This window comes from Camelus ferus, chromosome 5 (assembly GCF_009834535.1).
Source record: "Camelus ferus isolate YT-003-E chromosome 5, BCGSAC_Cfer_1.0, whole genome shotgun sequence".
NCBI lineage: Eukaryota > Metazoa > Chordata > Mammalia > Artiodactyla > Camelidae > Camelus > Camelus ferus.
Window position 1 is genome coordinate 94,840,073 of NC_045700.1, and position 21,566 is coordinate 94,861,638.

Sequence of the window (21,566 nt, forward strand, 5' to 3'; positions counted from 1 at the left end):
AGTCGTGATGGCCCAGCCCCGTGCTGTGAACCATGGGTGGGGGATGACACCGCAGGTGGGAGCCCTGCACGTGTCAGGGAGGAAACAGAGACGCGAACTCCGCTCGGCACAGCGAGCGTGGACGCTGAAGGAAGAAGCTGCCAGTTGGAGAGCCGGGCCAGGCAGGAAGGCGTCCTGGGGGATGAGAGCCAGATCTCGGAAGGGCTGGAGGATGGAGAGGGAGGCCCGGGCCCTGGCCTGCGGGCTGTACTGATTTGTTCGCCCCGCAGCAACGATTCACACTGAGGACAGACTCGCTATCGTAAATTTAGCATCTTTGGGACAGGAGAGCATGGCCATCTAAAGTTTATGTCTGCTTCCTCAGAAAAGGGATTTGAAAGGTTTATAATAAAATAGGTGTTTATTTTATTAATAGTCCAAGAGGACTGGGGTGGGGCCGTGGGGGTCGGCTGGGACACACTGGAGCCCCTGGCACGTGGCAGCGTGAGCCTGGGTACCGGCACAGTCCGTGAGGGGGATCTGTCCGAGTTTATCGACCGGTAAGAAAAACAGACTTCAGACAGATTAGACAGTTTTCCCAGAAGCTGAGAAAGGGGCCAAGCCAGGATTCAAATCTAGAACTGAAAAACTGCAAAGCTTGTGGTCTTCCTGGTACACCTTCTGCCCCCAAATCATGTATGTAGTCAACAGTCAACCCAAGGGGCCGATTCCGCGTGTTACCCCGGGATTAGAGGCGGCTGAGAGCGTGGGCGCTCGGCTGGACCGGAGCGTGCATGGAGCCCCGGCACTCTACAAGTGCAGGCAGACCTGGAAAAACCAGTTTTTCCCCTGCTGCTGATTCCAGGCACGTTATATATAAACACAGAACGAGCCATTGTGTCAGCCAGAGGGTGACAGAGAACAGGGAGTCAGCAGCTGTTCATCTGTTTCTTTCTTACATATGCACTCATGAGATTTTACGTTGTGGGGGACTCTGTAACAGAGGGAAAGAGCTTTCTTTTTCTTTCTTTCCTTCCTTCCTTCTTTCCTTCCTTCCTTTCTTTATCTTTCTTTCTTTCTCTTTTCTTTTTGTTTCTTTTCTTTTCTTTTTGTTTCTTCCTTCCTTCCTTCCTTCCTTCCTTCCTTGTACTGGGGATTGAACCCAGGACCTCGTGCCCGCTAACATGCGCTCTACCCCTGAGCTAGACCCTCCCCCATCTGGCTGTTTCTTGACGTGACCCGTGCCCAGGGCTGGGGGAGGGAGCACGTGTGCACCCGTGTGTGTGCGCCTCTGGAGGGAGGAGGGAGGCCAGCCTGCAGGTTTGGGCTGTGCTTTGAGGACCGAGGACGGTGTGCAGGCAGCACTCCTCAGCCTCCCCTTTGCATATCATTGCATATCACATCGCTGGGCCTGGCTATTCTTAGACCTAGCACCACAATTTGAGGTTATACAATCTGATAGCCTGGGGCACTGGCATTTTAAGTTGTTGAATAAGTGGAAATGAATATGCTTTGGAAGACCAGTGTTTAAGTAGTAGGGTTTATATTTTGGTGTAAAAATTGAGAAACACCATCCCTGTTTCCATCTGGTGGCGAGCCACCCCACCTCTGCACAGGTGCTTCCAAGCAGGATCAAGGGTTTCCTTGACAAGGAGATCAGCCCTGCAGGCGGACAGAGCCTGTGAATGCCTGGAGAGCAGTGACTGTCCCTGGGGGCTCAGGAGAGCAGGAAGCTAGTGACGCCATCGGCAGGTTTCAGAGATGGGTTGTGGTTGAAGCCACACCAGTGCCTGGGACCCTCCAATGCCAGCATGGAGAGCGCACACAGCGGGGAGGTGAGCCACGTGCCCACCCCGAGGACAAGGGGGCCGCCGGCTGGCTGCAGACCTCAGACCGCCCAGGCAGCCCCCGCCTCCCTAGCAGCCCCCACACTCTCCAGGATGGCTTTTCTCACCTGCAGGTGGCGAGAACCAACAGCGTTAGCTGTGCTTTGAGGGGTTTATAAGGATGAGTCCTTTCTAATAGACTCATTAAGGAGCATATGTAGATACTCGGGAAATGCAAGTGAACCTTTCACTTTGTGTGAGAACCTACACTGATGGGGAAAAAATGGCAGTACGATGACCAGGTGATACGATGATTAATCAGGATGCATCTCTTTTGTTGCTACTGACCTGATAAACGTTGTTGGAGGTACAACATTTAATATAGTCCCAGTGTTGGATATATCCATCCATGCATACCCAAATAAGACTGGAAGCACCAAGTCTCAGGTCTTACCGTTGTGGCAACGCCTTGAACAATGCTTGATTCAGTAAAAATTTTGTGGAGTGAATGGATGAATTGAGGGGATGAATGGATGAAGGAGGTACATCTTCCCCAGGGATTTACTACAAAATTAGGAGAAATCTCTAGAGCAAACTAACATGTATGAGAATAAGCGTTTTAAAATTTTTTCAGTTATAGTCTAGTAGTCATTCCACTTGGCTGGAACTTTCCTGGTTTTATTTCTGTCTGCATGAATCAGAACATAAAAGCAGTTTTCTTCACTGTTTGTGAATTTGACCAGTTGACTTTCCAATTAAATTTCTGTACTTTTGTTTTGTTAAACTTTTATCACTGTGAAAAGAAATTTTAAATTGAAGGTGAATGTCTTTTTCCCATTAATAATAACAGATTATACAAACTTCTGCATCAGAATGGTAGCACAGTTCTTGTAGACGCACGTGGAAATGCCTGTGTTTCACCAATACACCTAACGTATAGAATGTAAAATGTTACGAAATTATGAAGCACTTCAGTGAGACGTCAAGAGTTTTTTAAATTAATATTTTACTAGTTTTTATTCACATATCTGAGTATTTACAGAACTCTTCTCTCTGATGTTTCTACTTTTGTAATTGGATTTTATATTTCTTTCTCCGTTTCTTTTGTCCTGTATAGATCTATCAGGTTCAAAAGGTAGGCTCTTCCTTCTTGCTTCCTGATGTGCATGCACTTTTTCCCTTGCCAAGGGCCTGCTCACCTTTCAGAAATAACGCCTTTGATTGAAAACACATGCAAGTTCTTACTGCTTCTTTGCTTTGCCTGTCAGTTGCTTGGAACAGGAATGCTCAGGTCACCATGAAAAGCAGCCGTCCGCACACACTTCTGTACGAACTGCTTGTCCCATCCCCATGTTTCTCAAGAAATTAAAAAATCCTCTAAGACAAAATAAAATCCCACTTCAGAATTTGGAAAAACCTTTTGAAATCAGATATTTAAACAGGAAGATTATCCTTTCATATAATTTTCTTAGAAGACATTTAAAATATCAGTGCGTATTGCCATCCATAAGAGACTATTACATACTGATTTTAAAATCTGAGCAAAAAAAGAGATGATATAACAATAAAATCCAATAGCTTAGAACAGACCTGTCTTTTCTGTCCCCAGTGTTCAGAGTGCTAACATGCATCTCTGTTTCTGTTCCAGTGTTTTGTAGAAGTAGCTGAGGTTTAGAAGTAAGGGCAGTGGGCAGGCCAGACACAGAAAATAAAGAGAAAACACCGTCACTGACTCCTGATGCAGCAATAATGAAGGAAAGTGTGAGCGGTTCCCGGAGAATTTATAGAAAGTGTAGACAGTGAGTCTTTCCCATGAATGAATTGTTGTTACTTAGGACGTCTATAATAGTTTTTTTAAAATTTATTTTACAAATTTACAGATAAAGAAGAACTATATCTGTCTTTTAGAGAAACTAAGAAAATCAAAACAAGGAGACTTAATTTCATAGATTAGAACGTGCAGGCACTTAAAACACACTATGTCAGTAAATTTAAAACTCTGTCTTTAGATTGCTTTACCAGCTCCAGTTCCAAATTGCCTCTCCTTCCTGCCCCCCTCACTCTGCATAACTACTGTCCCCCAAAGTGTCAAGAAACCAGTTAGGCAGGTGCCAGGATCTCTTTGTACGTGGCTAGTTTTTGCAGGGTCCCCTTGGAAATGTGTATCAAAGCAAGGGTCTAGGTGGGAGTTTACCAGGTAAAAGGTGAAGCCGGGGGCCGTCACGGTAACCGGCGGAGCAGGACATCACTGCCTGAAGCCTAGACCGGGGACTCTCATCTGTCCGTTCCACTTTGAGTCATTCCCGTCTGGGCTGAGTCAAGACTGTTTTCTTCTTTCTAACTCCCCGGGGATAGGCCATTAGCACGTTGTCAGAACAGCCATCTGTATACCAGGTAAAACTGGAGGGAGCTCAGGACGCCCTCCGTGTAAAGGCGGGTACACACGTTTATAGTAAAGATGTGCAGCCCGGAAGGGAAGGCTCTCCTTGTCTCTGAGACCCGGGAAAAGGAAAAGGAGGCAGTAAGGTTCTCTGCCGGCCCGTTGGCTCTTGGGCATCACGTCTCTCTTCTGCTGAATCAAAGCTGTTTCTGAAAGTCAGGCACCTTCTGCACCCGCGCGGCTCTCGCTTCCCTCTGCATGACTCACCGGCTAATCATCGCGGCTTCCGTTTGAAATCTTGCGCACTTTCTGCAGTTTGCCGTGTTGCCGCCTCGCTCACCCCAGGACTGCTGGTTGACCCCACTAACTGTTCCCGCGGGCGTCCTCCCTCCACGGAAGGAGAGGACCTGCAGCTGCAGTTCCAGCAGGTGTTTACACGGCCATCTGTGAACTCGACGAAAGCCGTTCCACGCTGTGTCTTACTTTTATCATAAAAAAGAGCGATGCAGGATTTGATAGAGGTATAGAATTGGCAAAAAAAAAAAAGGAAAATTTGGAAATAGAAAAACTAATGACACATCTTTTGGAATTTACTTTCTGCGATTTTATGTAGGCTCCCTCCTTTTAAAAACAAAACGTTTTCTTTCCGTCTTTGTGACTAAGCCGTAGGGTCCAGGGAGGGTTGACGGCATCACACGTCCCCTGCTGGAATTTGACAGCGCGAGTTTGGGGAACGTGAATTGGGTCCCAGATAGCTGTCAGCTGTGGCATTTCACTTAAACCGATATTAAAACATGACCTGGGGCAGTGCTTGCTTTTATTCCCTTTCTCGATTTATAGCCTCAGGAAAGGGACTTACAGAAAAAGACTATGTCCTCTTGACGTTTGAGCTCTTGCTGGTGGAATTGTTAAAGAGTTGCCAGGTTCTCCCTCCTAATTTTCTTCTTCCAATTTTCTTCTTACCACCATCTCTAAGAGGAAGGGGCAAGACCATCGGAAAGCCATGTAGGTTAAACCTGGCCAGCCCTCAGAGTAAACGGAAACAACCAGACACAGCCGCAGCGTGCTTTGGTAATTGTAAAACAGCTTCAGAAATTGGCTTGTCCTTCTCACATCCAGACTTCTCCTTCCAGTGATGAGCTTTTAACTTGCAGGAGGGAACTCTCATCCGTGTTTTACGATATGGAGGTTTGGCTGGTTGTTTTTGATTTTCTGACTGGAAATTGAGGGAGAGGTGAGGACAAGAGCAAAGCCCCGTTGTTTGAGACCACACCTGGCTTCCCACCTAAATGCGGGATTGCTGTATTTAGGAATAATAGTAGCCACTGAATCTGCTTTTCTAATTTTAACTTGGGCCATCATGGTTTAGACAAGCGAGGATAAAACCTGGGGGTGTTAGCGAAAGAAAAGGCCAAATGCAGTGTCTCTCCCCTGGGCCAGGACCTCTTCTGCAGCAGACTGCTTGGCCGCGTTGCTGAGTGGCGTGCTGTGAAGACAGCCTCAGTGCGGGCATTCCCGGGGCCTAAATTTAGCCCCGCTATCAGGTAGCTGGAGCAAGCGTACCAGAAACCTAGGGGCATCGCACAGCTTCTCCCGCTTTTCCTCTGGTTTTCGCATTCCTGTTGTAGCAACATGGGCATGGCTGTCAGCTTCTGCTTCTCCTAAACAGTGTTTTATTCTTGCAGGAGAATGGCTCTGAAGGCATGAATCGCTTTGCAGAGGGGCTTGAGATGCTGTTGGGCTCAGTTGAAATTCTTGGTCTCTACGGAGGCCGCCCCTCGCCCCAGGAATGCACTGTCCTGGGCCCTCTTGTCCTGCCCGGAGGGAGCGGGATGGGGCCCCAGGCCTCCCGGGGGGCGGCTGCCTCCGCAGAGCCCGGCCGCGTTATTCCCGGCTTCGCCTTGGCTTGCTCCCCTCCGCGGGTGGCTTGGGCAGCACTTGGAAATGCGTGTCAGAACAGTGTCTAACACACTTCCCGTTTCACTTCTTGCCTAATTTTCTTTCCTTTCTGTCTGTAGAAATACTACGGGCTGGATACGAAGTGGGGTGACATCGAGCAATGGATGGTAGGCCTTGAAAATGACTTTCAGAAGCTTAAAGGGTCTGTGATGCGATTCTCGCCCGGGTTAATTCCATGCTAGGTTCCTGCTGCCCCTAATCCAATACTGGGAGGCTTCCTTCCAGGGACTGCTGCATCTGGCCTGGTGGTTTACCTCCCACGGGGAGCCTGGTTAGAAACGGCCCCGGCCAGGCACTTTGTCAGGTCTGTTCAGTAGCAGCTGCTCCTGGAGTCTCCAGGCCAGCGTTTGTGGGGGTCCCCACCCCCACCGCCTCCCGACCTCCCCTGCAGAGGACTCTGCTCTCGGGACCCTTAGGTGGGCGTCCCCCAGCGTGAACTTTCCGGTGACCGTCCCACCTAGCCAGCTCTAGTGGGGACCCAGCTCTGTTTCCTTCACTCGTGGTTGTGGTCAGCTGCCCAGTCACCCTCATCACGACCGTATCCGCCTTCGCTGTTGGGTACCCCCCCTCCTCGTCCGCTGTGCCTGAGAAACCACTCTTGTTTGGTGAGAAAGTGCCGTGACCTTCTCACACCATTCCCTGGCACCGCTTACCTGTCTTCCAGAGTCAGTTAAAAGCTGGTCGATCCCTCACCCTAATGATGCCCATCCTTATGAGCCTCCCGGAGGAGGTGTTACCCCACAATGGGAGATTCTAGAAGAGGGGGCATTCCGCCAGCTGCCCACTGGTCCCGAGAGACACGGCTTCACTCCTTCTCTTAGGAATTCATCCACCTCTTCCCGTCCTGGTCACCTTGTTGACATCATGTAGCATTTGAGAACCTGGCCAGTGTGGAAATGTCCTCTTAAATGTCCCTTATGCATGAAATAATCTAAAGGTGTATAAATTACCTCCTAACAGCTTAGAGACCTGTGTAAACATAGACGAATAGTTGCTGAAAATAGAAAAAGCACACAGTCCCTCTATTTAAAAAATTATTAACTTCAACCTCTGGTAAGCGTAAACCATTATTTTAGGCTTATATGGCACAGGCAGATGTATTTTTATCAAATCTTAAGACACAGTTAAAAGATGTGTCATTGTTTTTTTATACCACTGAGAAAGGAAAAAAATGTTGCTAATTAAAATTGTGAGCAACTTTAATCAAAGTTAAGATGTGCCCCAGCTTCAGAGATGTCCAAATGCAAAGAACTGTGTGCATCTTAGAATGCACAAAAAACAGTAGAGAGGCTGACATCCTTATTAGCTCTCTTAAGGAAATGATTTCTCTTCTGCTTCCTGAAGAGAATAAGGTTCTGAATGTAAGGGGAAAAAAATAGGTCGATTTAAATGGATCAGATTATAGATTAGGGAAAAAAAATTCCTCACTCAATTTCTCACTCAACACCCACTTGTTTTTAAAGCCAAAATGAAATATGTTAGTAATTTGTGTGCTGAAGTCCTCCGTCCCCACCCTTAGCAGAAAATATTTCCCCCAGTGTTACAATTGAAGCCTTTATGCAAAAGCAAAGAAAATATTTGTTTGACATTCACATCAGAGATACTGTGTTACAACGCAATGGGACTGTGGAAGGCTTCTCCTGTGTCTGCCTCTGACCTTTCTGTGCTGTTTCCTCTGTTGCTTTGGTAGGAAGACAGTGAGCGCTACTCACGTAGATCCAGAAGGAACACATCGGTTAGTACTGGGCCCCTTCATTACCCACGGGTTTGCATGGCTGAAATGCATAAATTCTCTCTCTCTCTCTCTCTGTCCATATATATATATATCTTATGAAAGAAATTAACTAACACTGATACCATTACCTAAACAAAGACTGTGAACTCAGCTTTTAGCATTTTGACCTAAGTTTGAAAAATTTCTGAGTGTTAATGTGTTCATGACAGTTTTTGAACTTCTTTTTGCTACTGAATACCCACGAATGATTTGCAGAGTAATAAACATTAAGGTCTGTATGTGTAGGTTACCAGCCAAGTAAACTCCACAACTTCAATGAAATTAATTTGAAGCCACATAATCCAGAGGCAGCCCTCTGTTAGACAGAGGTGCACAAGCAAAGCCCATCTGGTGAAGACCTAGGTTCACGTCCACTGAGATTTTCAGAGGGGCTGATCTGCCCACGGCTGAGCGTGGGCTCAGCCGCTGCCCTCTGAGAGCTGGACGTGGTTTCTATGTGTTTGTCACATTGTCTCCTCATGGTTGTTTTCATCCTTTCTCTCACTAGGCTTCTGATGAAGATGAACGCATGTCAGTGGGTAGCCGTGGAAGCCTGAGGGTCAGTAACAGGATGTCTGAGTTTGCATGGTCCAGTCTGTGTCCAGGTTCACGCCCTTCCGTCCTTGCCTTCCAGTTCTTGTTTGTTATCCTGTGGCCTCACAGTCAGTGTCTCACTGATGGGATGCTTCTTTAAAATCTATTCAATGTTGGGATGTTTTTTGTTGTGTAGAGAGATTATTAATAAGCATAAGCACTTGTTGGGGGAAGGTAGATGCACGAGGTCCTGGACTCAATCCCCAGTCCCTCCATTAAATCAACCAACCAACCAACCAACCAACTGACCAACCTAATTACCTCCCCATCGCCAAAAGAAAAAAAAAGAAAGCAACACACACACACACACACACAGGCACTTTTATTGTGTCTTTCCCCCCAAGAGTGGAAGTCACCATTTTCCCCCGTTGTCCACATCACAGAACTGCCTGCTTTGACTACGCCATCTTGTGGTGGGATGAAGGGGGCGTGGAGGCACGGGGCGCGGTCAGCCCTGACAGAAGTCCGTGTGCCTGTGTGTGTACATGCTGCCCAGCAAACTGGAATCCCGGTTAAAGCAGCACAAGAGTTAAATTAACTACTATTCAGCGATGTTTTGTGCAGCCCCTTGAAAGCTGTGGGAGGCTGCCTGGAGGAGAATCGGAGCAGGTTGGCTCCGTCCGGCCCGGGGCCAGTCAGCTTCAGGAGCCTTTCCTTTCATCAGCTGGAATGGAAGCGCTTCATCCCTGAGAGGCTGATGGTTGATGAACACAAATGCACACTTTTCCCTCAAACATTCCCGAAACCTTCATAATTATACTTAAAAACATTGGGAAGTGAAATTGTTCTTTTGCTTAGTTCTTTGAGTCAGTAAATTAATCTGCGCATGTGCGTTTAGTTCAGCATTGGGTTAGAGATGCATCTCACTGCTGGTAATAGTTTGGTCTCAGCGTAGCCAGCTCTATTTTACTGAAGGACTAGATACAGCCGAAGTCTCGTTTTTAATCACCGTGACGGTTAAAGCATATCACTCCTGGACCTCCTTTATATACGCACGAAATGGGCATTTACTTTGGCTGTTTATAACAGTAAACCGTGAAGGTGACACAGTCTGCCTTCCGTATCCCCTTGTGCCAGTTTCCGCATGATTCAGCCAACCACAGGCTGAATTTTTTTTTTTTATGTTCTAGGTGCTTCTACTATGTTCTGCTTAATTTTCACAACCTTGCAATGTAGATATTAAATTCGTATTATTGAAAGACTGAGACTAAAAAGTTAGATGACACGCCCAAGGCTACGCAGCAGGGGAGAAATTCCAAAAAGCAAAATTCGAATTTGTCACACTGGCAACTGTTTCCGTATCACTTCCATTGTATTTACAATTATTCACATAGTGTTTACCTTGTATTAGGTATTATAAGCCATCTAGAGATGACTGAAAGTCATCTTTCAGGGAGGGTGTGCGTAGGTTATGTGCAAATACCATGCCGTTTTATAAGGGACTTGAGCATCGCAGATTTTGGTGTCTGTGGGGGTCCTGGAACCAGTCCCCCGTGGATGCTGAAGGACAGCTGTACACTGCAGTTATGCTGTTAACTGTCATTGTCCTCGCAGTGCCAAAAGCAGAGCCATAGTGATTTTGCCAGAAAGTTACAGTTCAGCGGTGAAGTCAGTTAAAGAGCTTCCTTGCTGTTTGAAACTTTCTCCCTCGCCATATGGTTGTAACTTCCTCATAGACCCTCCCGACCTGATTCCCGCAAAAGGAAGCAAGATTTATGCAACTGAAACATTATCAACGCAAAACTCATCTTGCAGAATCTGTAGACAACAGACTGAAATTACAGCTGCTGAGCAGGCCTAGGAGAAGGTTGGGTCCTTGAAACCAAGTGAAGAAGATACGCTTTCAAGGAGGGGAGGATCACGTGAGCATAGGACTCGCGTGACCGTTGTTCTCAGCATCGTGGATGTTGGTGAGCTGGACAGGGGAGCTTTGATGCAGTGAAAGCAAACCTGATTAATTCAGGCTCAAGAGAGAATAGGAGAGAGTTTGGAGGAAGAACCCAAATCTCTATCAAATTATCATTTTCAATCTGTGATCCTCCTTGAAATTGTTTTTGAGATTCTGTATGTACTTGCATTTTTCTAGGAGAATAACCTGTCACTTTAAGCCTCTCAGAAGGTTTCCTGACCCCGGAGAGTTTTAAATTATTGTGCTACTAGTGATTGTTAGGGTGTTTTTAGCATTTATTTCATTTTCAACGATTTTAACCAGAAATGAGTTAAATTTCTGTGCTGGACACCACACCTCGCCAAGATGTCCAGCCTATTTGTTTCAGGATACACAGTTTTCTAGGGGAGGTCCCCAGTGAGGATGTAAGTAAGAGAGAGGGAGAAAGCGGAAAGTCGGGAGCAAATGCGGTTTTTGTTGCTAGCCGGTGGTTGGCTACACTAATTTTGCCCGTGATGCCCTCCATCTAAAGAAATAACTCTCTTCAGAAACCACAGACCTTGAGAACTTGGGTCCTGGAGATGAGAGTCAAACCTCCTCATTTTCACAGGAGGCCTGCTCAGGGCCGGGGCCAGCATCCATCCCCCAAGCCCCTCTGGGGCCCGGAAGCTCAAGGCTCCCACTGCCCCGCTGCGGGAGTCTCTCCTCGGTCTGTCCCTGTGCTTCATGCATTTCAATATTCTGAAATCTTTAGTTTGCAAAGTTCAAAAACCATATATTTTGTCTCTTGACTTTCTCAAAACACAGGCCTTCTTCATTCAACTGACAGTGATGATAAACCCTTAAAAATGGAAGAAATTTTACTTTCCTGGTGTTCGTATGCACATTCTCAGAAGATCTAGATTGAGATAACCTACGTTCTTAATTTTCTTTATTTAAAAGATTGAGTATGCTGCATCTGTTCACCTCTTGCCTAATATAAATAAAATTATTAGCAGAGGAGGAAATGGGATCGCTCAAACTGCCTCAGATTTCATGGGTTATAGCAACATTTGCCATGGAGGGAAATTCATTTACTGTTAATGGATTTTATGGTAGCCGTCATTCTAACGTAATTGCATTTGTCAATGCACATGAGATCCAAGAAGTCTTGAAAAAAATGTAATTTTGTTAAGATTTTCCAGATTGCCTGGTTTGTGTTTTATGTTTTTCTGTTTTACTGAGCTTTTTAATTGATTTTTGGCAACTATTTCCTGTTGTTTTTCTTTTCCATCTTTACTGCCAGTCTCAGCCTGACTTGGAGTATGGGGGACCCTACGCCTGGGTGAGATAGTTGGAGAGACTTTGTGGCGTGATCCTAACAGTGTTGTGTGGCAGATAAAATAACCTATGGTGTTCCACTAATCTCATGGGTATTTGTCTAGAAAGCCAAGGACGTCTTTGTTTGAACAGACACGTGTGCCGTCCACCAGTCCTTACCTGGGGACTGAGAGCAAGAGGGAGGTGCACCCACCAGAGTGAGCACTCCTCTTCCCAGAGCCCCCTGGGTGCAGCTCTGGTCCTTGCGGGCAGGCCCAGGAGCCCAGGTGTGGGTGCCTGAACGCCTCACTCACCAGGCGGTCCGGGAGCGCCACTGGTTGCCAGGCACTGGCCGGCAGCCGCAGATACTAAGATGGAAAAGATGGTGTCTTCTTCCAGGGGCCTCAAATCAGATCGAGAATTCCCAAGAATGCCTCTACTTTTCCTTAAAAGATTAGCTTTAAAGTCATTTCATCTAATGAAAAATGTATCATTTTCCTAATCTGCATCCGTTCAAATAGAATGTCCAATTTGGCTGTTTGGCCAGAAGGTGCTCTTTGAGAAAGACTCTCTTCCAGTAACAAAAACAAAGCCTTTGGATTTAAATTCAGAATTGCCCTTGCTCCGTCTAGAGGAGTTTCCGCACCGTATGCTTTCTGAAAACCTGTGAGCCTAAATGCCTCTAAAAGGAGGAGGAATTTAATCTCAGCCTTAACCACGCTCGGCATTGAAGAGGCTCAGCACTGAAGCTATTGTAGCAGATTACGTGCTTTGCCACTTGGAGGCCTTTTTCCAGAAGGCCTTTGTGCTTCGTTCATTCCACTGCATTGAAAAATTGTTTCGCGAATTCCTGTTCTTGAAATGCACGTTAGCCTTCAAGATGGTAACCAACAGGGCCACACGCCTGCAGAGCACCCTTGTCCCTGAGTGTCCTGGGGGCTGCTCTTCTCCACTGTGAGGCCAACTTGAAAGCTTTGATTTTTGCCTTTCTTATTTAGTTCCCCACCTCTAATGCTTTTGAAGGTGATCTGTCTTTTGACTCAGTAGAAAAATATCTAGAACTATTAATTTGCATGGTTGACTGCTGCACGGTCACATGTGAAGCTGGTGGATGCTTTGATAGCACTGCGTGGTGGTTGTTAGCTGACTAATCCCAAATTACTATGAGAATAACTGGTTTTGAGAGAGTGTTTCTTCTTCTGGCTTACTTATCTTCTTTTAGAAAACGCTGATTGCTGTGAATGTCTTCTTTACTTTGTGCTGTCTTAGAGCAGTGTTTCTCAGTGTTACTGTGTATAAAGTTCCCCGGCGGGGTGGGGGGTTGTTACAATGCATATTTCTGGGCCTCCAGGTGTTCTGATCCCCTAGGACGGGGCCCAGGTGACCGCAGTGCAGGTGCTCTGTGCAGGGAGGCATGTTGGGAAAAGCACATTCCGTAGAGCAAAGCTAACTGAGCATCAGAGACCTGACTTAAGATGAAGTCGGTGTGCCTTCAGTGGGCTTTGCTTCTCATGCTGTTGCAGTTAATTTTCAACTCTTTACCCTGCTATGCCACCTCAAAACAGCTCCCTCCATCTAAATACAGCCCAGGAAAACTGTCTGAGAGGGGAAAGTGGGTGGCGTTCTTTAAGAAGGTCCAAGGCCTTTTCACTGCAGAGCTGTTGTCAGTGAGGAATGTAGGTTTGGGGGGATGTCGTAGGAGTGTATTCTCCATGAAAGAATTTCAGTACAACAGAGAAGTGTGGCTGTTCCACAAAGCTTTCACTCGATCTTTTCTTTTTTCAATTTATTTTTAAAAAAAAATTTAGGGGGAGATATTTGGCTTGTTTATTTATTTTTGGAGGAGGTACTGGGGATTGAACCCAGGACCTCGTGCATGCTAAGCATGTGCTCTACCACTGAGCTACACCCTCCCCCCAACAAAGCCTTCAGAATAAAGGTTTTTCCTGCATATTCATGGAAAGCCAAGAGAGACAGACAGATGAGGGATTATGTGCCAGCCTCCACCCACCCTCTGCTCTGTGCTGCGGGCCAAACTCAAGAATGAGAAGACCAAAAGGGAAAATTCCTCGAAAGCGGTCTGTGTTTTATAAGCAGCAGTGGAAAGCCAGAGGGTGTATATCATGTCATACATTTTTCTTCCTTATTTATTAGCAAAGTAAAAGTCATCTAAAATTGATGTTAACCCTCAATATTATATTAATTTTTTTCTGGAAACTAGTTTCTGAACAGATGTCAAAGGAGTAAGGCGGAGGTCTGAAATGTACAAGCCCTGGGCGGGCAAGATTATTTCAAATAACTCTCTTCAGTGGAGAGAGAAAAAGAAAATGAGGCTGAATAAAACTCCTGCCCATCTCCAAAGGTTTTTTTTACCATCAGGCTTATTTCAGAAATGTTTTAATGGACTCACTGAGCTTTCAGATTTGATTTTGAAGGACTTCTACGTACTCTTTTTCATTTAGAAACCTGAAATGGACTCGCTGTTGAGCTGTAACACAAGGAAGTAGTCCCACAGTCAAGGCTCCGTGGGTCTGGACGTGTAATCTGTCTGGAACCCCCGTCGGGGGCTCTTCATTCACGCCCCGGCTGCACGTTACGTGCCTGGCTCTTTGAACGAGGAAATGAATCCGTTCTTCCAAAGTGCTCGGGGCCGTGCACACGTGTTCACGGATCCAGCCAGTTGGCACGTCCTGCACAAGGACACCGTTCTGGGCACTGGGGACACCCGTTTTGATCAGGTTTAATCCTCACAGTGGCCTAGTAAAGTACGCTTTACTGTGCACATTTTCGCAGCCAAGGAAGGAGAGGTTCCCGGGGATTAAACAGCTTGCGTCAGGTCACGTGACAAAGCTTCTACTTGGAATCTGGACCCACGTCCAGGGCCCCCGGCATCTCCTTCCATGTTTAGCAGTTGCCTGGACCTCTCCTCCTCTTTCCGTCATGAGAGCTGGTTATGTCCCTGACACTTGTCAGCTCTTACCTTGAATCAGCAGAAGTTCCCTTAGAGGTGAAGGAGAGCTGTTCTAGAAAGCCCGGCTCTGGCTCGGAATTCAGAAGAGAAAGGACGCAGGTGGACGGCTAAGTTCATCATTCTCAGGAGAACAAATTATGAGATTAGGAAATAGGTCCTCAGATTTCATTTTAAAAAATAAAGTAGAAAGACTGGATGAATGAGAAGCTAAGACAGAGGCTATACCGCCGCGGTAAACACTTAGTTCCGAGTGAGAGCCCCCAGTTCCGCTGGTTTCTCCTGAGATGCAGCAAGCAGGTGGGAAGCGCGGAGGCGCTGGGGGGCTGGCCAGGCCGGGTGCTCCCCTGGGCTTGTCGCTCCGCTCCACCCCCAAGCTCAGTTCACACCCGGCTAAGTCTTCCCTGCCAGTCTGTCCCTGTGTCTTCCTTTCTGCACTGATACCAGTTTTTCTCCTTTTCTTCACTGAAACAGACAAATGGTTATGATGGAGAATTATATGGATCCCAGTCCCTGAATAGAAGATCTGGCGGGGTCAGTATAGTAAATTTGCATGACACAGAATTCAAACAGTTTGCCGCAAAGCTTATTTAAAATATTGCTTAATTTAGCTTCTTTGGTTTTTTTTTCTGTGCTATAGTTGTTCTCTTGTTTCTCTCTCTCTCTCTCTCCCTCCTTTTTTTCCGAGCCCATGATAGAATGAAAGCTAATGTTTCTCAACTGGTTGGCATTCTTAGACTGTTAGTCTTCAGACATCCTAAGTGTGGGAGGTCAATACTGAAAGGAATCGCTGATGTATTAAAAGGGCTGGAATTAAATATTAGCCCTTTCACTGTTTCATTGCCCCAAGTGTATGTGCGTGTGTAGACTGTGTATATTAAGTATATCCAGCTTTCAAATATTCTTAAATTCGACGTTTCCACAGTGCCCCGCTTCTCTGTGTAATTTTAAAGACACTCATATTCCAGCCCGTGTTTCCCTGAATACTAATGCCGGGAGGGCCCACAGCTCTGGGGCGGGAGGTAGAAAAGGTGCAGAGGGGTGCTCTGCAGGGAGAGAAGGAAGGAACCAGCAGCAGGGGAGTTAGAGAAAAGTGAAGGAAGGCTTTAGGATTTCTCAAGGAGGTGGCTGGGGATTTCACATGGCGAAACTCGATGCATTTGGATTCAGTTTCATGACCCGCTGCTGATCACTTATACATTAAATTACCTAAAATTTTCCTGTTCTTCCATGTGCTTCCTTTTTTTTCTTGTAGTAATATTCCTAGTTGTGTAAAATAGTATTTCTTTTCATTTGTCTTAATTATATTTTATTAAGAAATATCATATATGCATTTAAATTATATTTTCAGGTTTCAGAGGGGTAACATAACCCCACCTGAGCTTTCTGAAACCATCTGATGAAGTTTTACCCTCCCGTCCCTATTAAGGATTGCATTCACTTCTGTTTCACCTAAGTTTTTCTCATTCCCAGACTAAAAACCCTCCCAGTTTGAAGGCTGCGTGTTCCTATTCATGTTGCCTTTTGCACTGACAGCCTTTGGACGTTCTCTGGTTCTGTTATGTTTCTCTTCAAGGTGGTGCAGCACCCCCAGCCAGAAGCAGGCAACATGCCGTTCTGGGCTTGTGGGATGCTGACAGCTTTGCTTTCTGTGCTCAGCATCCCTGCTGAGTGCTGGCATTACAGGACAAGAGCTGCAATCCTGAAGTTATATTGACTCATTAGTAACTTTTCACCCTAATTGCACAGTCTCACCATATTGATCACAAAGAATCATAGTTGAGAGCTGGAAGTTACTTGAGAAGTTCTTTAGTCCAGCTTCTACCCAACACGACAGTCCCCTTTAGGACATCCCGACCATGTCCTTGCAGCATGTTTGTGACAGTGCAGCGTGACATCGAGCTCTATGTGGAACATAATATCCATATATTTCAATCTTTGGTTTTCATGTTGAAATGGTGAAAGTGTGCCTTTGATTTAGCTAAGTAATGCCTCTAGAAATCAAATACAAAAAGAACTTGATAATAAAACTGTTCACAGAGCAAAACTGGATATAAAATGGATTTAATAAATAATCAGGAAACATGATGATTAAAGAGCCAAATAACCTACATTTAATGCAGCACCTTATATGGGAAAACCCAGGCGCAGAAAACTCCAGGGATAGTGTGAGCGTGGGCTCGGGGAAAAACTGGACGGGAAGGAGAAATCGCATCGGTGTGGGAAATACCAGTCTGTGGGAAGGAGTAAGGGGGCCGGACTGAGGCTAAGGGACAGAGATGCCTGTTTCCACCTCAAGGGAGCCCAGAGCCTCCGGGGAGGAGAAGTGCTGTTCTATGCCTTCCTCTGTAAACGTCACATGTATCGCCTTCCCATCCAGACCCTTGGTTGGATCTGACCTTCATAAAGCCATGCTGACGCCGCCCCACGGCTGTAGGACCCAGCATTCTGTGGATGGTTCTCAGCTGGGAGTGGGTGCAGCTGCTTCCGGCCCAGCAGTACCCCTCAGGGGTCTGGGTGGGGAAAGAATGAAAATTGTGCAATAAATAGAATTTTAGTTACCTAAGAAGATACGTAATATGGAAGGTCTAGACTAAGAGGTTATAGACAGTCCATTGTGAGATTTAGTAATTACAAGTAATAATAATAGTTAAATGTCAATAATTAATAATAATAGTTAAAGCGCACGGCATCACTGAGACATCAACACAGCTTAGAACCTCTGGTTGCTGAGAGTTTCTGCTGCAGTCGAGTCTGCTGGTTCTTCAGCGGCGTCAGCATTCCCGGGGCACTGACACTGGTTGGGTTGTGTGATTTCTGATTTGCCTTTTGACGGGGACAGGTGGTGCTCTGAGGGTGTTAAGGACATGTCCACCACTTACTCTGTTTTCTCTGCTGCTCAGAATTCCAGCTACAGCGGTGACGGCAGATTCTCTACTTTGTCATCATCCAGAGAGGAGACGTTGGTTGGTTTCCATTTAAATCTTTCACATCCTCTCTTCAGAAACCACAGGTTTTGTAGCATGCGATCTTGTGTGTGTAAATTCCGCTCACTTTTTCTCTTTTAATGTCTATGTTACGACTTTTCATTTGGATAGATGTTAAAGTCAGCTTGGGGGCAATAATTAACATGATATATTTAAATCAGATTTACCGCACTGTCTTGCGTTTGAATTCACATTCAGATGTTTGAACACACACTGTCTGTGCTCAGCTAAGCACAGTGAAGGAAAGTATGTGGATAGTTAGCAGTTAGAATTAATGAAAAGGAAGAAAATAAGACAGCCCTGAAGTTCGTTCCTTGAGAGTTCCTGGAGATGGAATTACTTTGCATATTTTGTGGCAGTTTCTCAGGGATGGACTAGACTTAGAATGAAAGTTAAAGCAAATCCAAATCCAGATGTCTGTGCAGTAGCCTTCCTCCTCGTCCTTAACAAACACACATCAATCTTGAGAGGTAAATATTTCTAAGTTATTTAAGAGCCCTACTAGGTAAGACTTGTTGGTTCTAGGTAAGGTTTGTATTCACTCAGCAAACATTAAGGAACTAGTTTTGGTAGGAAAATCACAAAAATAAGCAGGTGAGTTAGGTCCTCTGGAAGCATTTACTTGTAGAACAGAAGACAGACCCACCTATGGGATACACCAGAGCAGCGGTAAACAGGATGCTAAGGAGAAATTAACTTTGCCAGGAAGTGTCATAACAACGGATGTGTGCTGAACCTTAAAGAATACATGGGGGAAAAAAGAATAGATAGAAACTAACCAGGTAGAGCCACAGTAGTGCTGGTGTTAAATATTAGAACATTCCTCCCTGTGCACCCCAGAACTTCACGGACCTGCCCCTTGGGTGATTTTGCTGTAGCTCATTCAAGGCTTATGAACAACAAGAACGAGTCACAGGATCTTGGAGCTGTGATGGGATGTCTTAAGACGCCATCACGTGACCTGAACAGAATTACTTCCTCGCCTTCGAGGGCTGTCCCGTGTCTGTGTGGTTGTTAGGATGCTGCTGGCATGGGGATCTGAAACAGCTAGCTCCCTCCTCAAGGACCTTTAGTTTGGATAGAATATTTTGTTTGGGGAAAGAGTTAATTTACATAGTAGTATCCCCCAGAAATGTTGTGTAGACTGTTGGCCTCAGAACTACACCCCTGAATTTATCCTGTCTTCTGTAAATCCTGAGCACACATGCACCGTGTGAATCCCTAACCAAGGAGGCCAAGCTGGAGATCATCACAAATGAAATATTTTATTACATAAAATAGAGGCTAATATTTCTGCAAATTCCTGAGTTTGAGTTTTTCCCACCAAACTTTAAAAATGAGAACTCGAATTACAAAGACCTTCAAAACCCCTGTGGTCTTACTGTCAGTGAGAATTAATAAAGTCAATGTCTGCCTGTGTGTAGACTCCGAAGTCCCGATTTGTCCCATGTAACGGTTTCAGCAGTGAGCTGGACTGTCTTGATTCCTTCCGATCACTTTTGCTCTTTCCCCACAAGTGCACGTCCTTGACCGATTTTGTTGTAGAAGTCAGTTTATGTGAACCGACGGTGCCTCTGAGATGAAATGACGCTGTGAGCCTTTCTCCCCTCCGGCCCGTTTTCTCTGATTACAGGGACTCTCCTGCTCCGACCTCGGGCTCCCCCGTCGTTGCTTTGCTCCCAAACCCCTGTCTGCCCAGAATGGAAACCGGGTGTGTCCTCCTTTCACGTCCCTGTTCCCTCCTTCTCCTTCCTTCCGTCTGTCGTTTTCAGTGCTGGTTTCATGGATGTGGGTGCTTCAACCCCTTCTGCGTGAAGCCCGAAGAGCAAAGCTCAGTCAGTGCTTCAGTCGGCTTGACTAACCTGCTTAGACTTTTCTCAGCCTTTTAAAACATTATCAAAAATAATTTAAGGCCATATATATTTTTTTTAACAAAAGGAGTTTAAGAAAAAGGAGGATCATTATGTGTATATTTTCACAAGCTCAGGTCCAAAAAATTGGTCTCTAGGGTCTCTCCTCCTTTTCCAGCAATTGTTCCCCATTTGGGGTTTCTTTTGTGTTTTCAAAAACACTTTTCTCTTGTAAATGTGTCCAGGAAGCAATTTGGAAGGCTTTTGTGCCTAATCTGACTCCTCCGTCTTTGCAAGTGGGGGGGGGGGGGACAACACTGTTACCCTGGCTCGCTGTCCCCCGTGTTTCCTGTTTTTACAAGGCCGGCCCTGAGGCCCTCAGCCTGTTTTGGGACAGGTATACAAGTCAGAGTCAGAGCTTCAAGAGCAGATCACGCTCTGGAGGTTGAACTGCCATCTCCTTCTGTCGTCCTGTCCTTTGCATTGCTGTGTGATTAATCCCTGGTCCCACCGCCCTGACCGGCTCGTGGCCCTGAGCTGTGGGCTTTCTCCAGCCTCTGCCTGTGAACGAGTCATGATGCTCTTTGGAGCTCAGTCTCAGGCCACACCAGCCAGCTGGCTCTGTGTCCCAGCGCGCCCCGCACAGGCACTGCCCCAGCCCGCGGTGTTCTGAGTGCGGATGCCCCATGACAGGAAGTGCCAGGCCTGGCCGGCCGGAGCAGCCTTACAGCTCCTTTTGTGTCTTGAAGACTGCTCCTGGGACCCTTGGGCAGAAGTGAACACGCCCGTCCTGCCACGCTGTTCCCGTGGGGAGGTGTGTGTATTAACACGTCCAGGCGCTTTCTTACCCTGGGATTTTGAGTTGCGGGTTTTGTGCTCTTGGTGGTGGTGTTGACCTCGTCACTGTTCTTTCCCACCCCAGCCCTTGCTTCCAGGAAGGCCTGGAAAGAAATGACCAGAAAACAGTCACATTTCAAAGATTTGGGGGGTGGTTTACTATTTTGAAGTTAGAAGTCATCTCATACTTATTTTTCTTGTAAATCTGAATTTCCGTCAATCAGATTTATTGAAAACACGGTGCCTACATGGACTCCTTCTAACAGTTGTGCAATAATTTGGCTGTCACGGTAACTGAAAGTAACTGAAAGCATGGTGGTTACCTTGTCACTGTATTTGTTGCTGTTTTTTCAAGGGTTTAAAAATCTGCCGTTTGCTTTCATCCTCCAGCCCTTGTATCCGTACAGCGCTGCCAGGCCGGCTGGGAGTTACCGGGTGCGTGTGCCTCCCACACCCCTCCCCCCCCGACCCCCCCACCATCACCAACCCCACCGCGCATGCGCGCCCCTGCCACTGCCGCGCACCTGCTCGGAGTGCGGTGTACATGACCGGCTTGCAGCCCCTCTGCGGGTGTCACCCCTTTACATGGAGCTTATACGCGCAGCCCCCTTTGGCTAGATCTGGGTTTTATTTCTCCCCACAGCTGGTAATAGCTGAGGAAGACACGTGTTTGTATTGGCAACGTTTACCTAATCTATTGGCAAAAAGAAAGATAGCTTTTTATTGCTTTGATGGCCTTAACAGACATTAATCCACTATATTATATTATTTTGGGAACTTTTAGTTTTATATACAAGGTACTTAAAGCATGCAAGAAATTTAAGGATTCGAAGTCGCTCTATTCTATTGTTAATTACCTTATGAATTTCCATCACATTGTACAGGTTTGAATTAGATACGTAACTGGCCCAGCAAACCAGCTCCAGGGCAAACAGGGAATACTAAAGCCCCTTAAAGCTGGGCAGAGTTTAACATCACCATTCATGGTATTATAAACTTCTGTTTACCTGCAGTGATTAATTTGCAAAGGATTCTCAAGTCAATGAAATAGTCTGTTTTTTATTTAGCAATTCTCAAAGAGTTATAAAATATTGACCTATAATCCACATGCTGTTTTATTCCAAAGTCACTTCCTACTGGAGTCATTTTCTGAGCATCACGTATGAGGATGCCATGACAAAATTCAGAATATTTGAACTATCTGCTTGTTTTAAATCTAGATTAA

The 21,566-nt window shown here is 46.1% G+C and overlaps 1 protein-coding gene across 50 annotated transcripts in view; it reads left to right on the forward strand.

Annotated features, from left to right (window-relative positions):
* LRRFIP1 (LRR binding FLII interacting protein 1) overlaps window positions 1-21,566 on the forward strand; it is a 142,898-nt gene that overhangs the window by 81,265 nt on the left and 40,067 nt on the right. For 6 of the 50 annotated variants that reach the window (XM_032480634.1, XM_032480633.1, XM_032480585.1 and 3 more), the window contains exons 3-11: window positions 2,923-2,940; window positions 6,204-6,251; window positions 7,835-7,879; window positions 8,427-8,477; window positions 11,686-11,724; window positions 15,142-15,201; window positions 17,571-17,633; window positions 19,288-19,365; window positions 20,732-20,776. The exons of 7 other annotated variants lie outside the window; for them this stretch is intronic. In XM_032480634.1, coding sequence (XP_032336525.1) covers window positions 2,923-2,940; window positions 6,204-6,251; window positions 7,835-7,879; window positions 8,427-8,477; window positions 11,686-11,724; window positions 15,142-15,201; window positions 17,571-17,633; window positions 19,288-19,365; window positions 20,732-20,776 — 447 coding nt within the window. The remainder of the gene's footprint in view (window positions 1-2,922; window positions 2,941-6,203; window positions 6,252-7,834; window positions 7,880-8,426; window positions 8,478-11,685; window positions 11,725-15,141; window positions 15,202-17,570; window positions 17,634-19,287; window positions 19,366-20,731; window positions 20,777-21,566) is intronic. 37 more of the 50 variants (XM_032480612.1, XM_032480618.1, XM_032480626.1 and 34 more) reach the window with 25 other exon arrangements.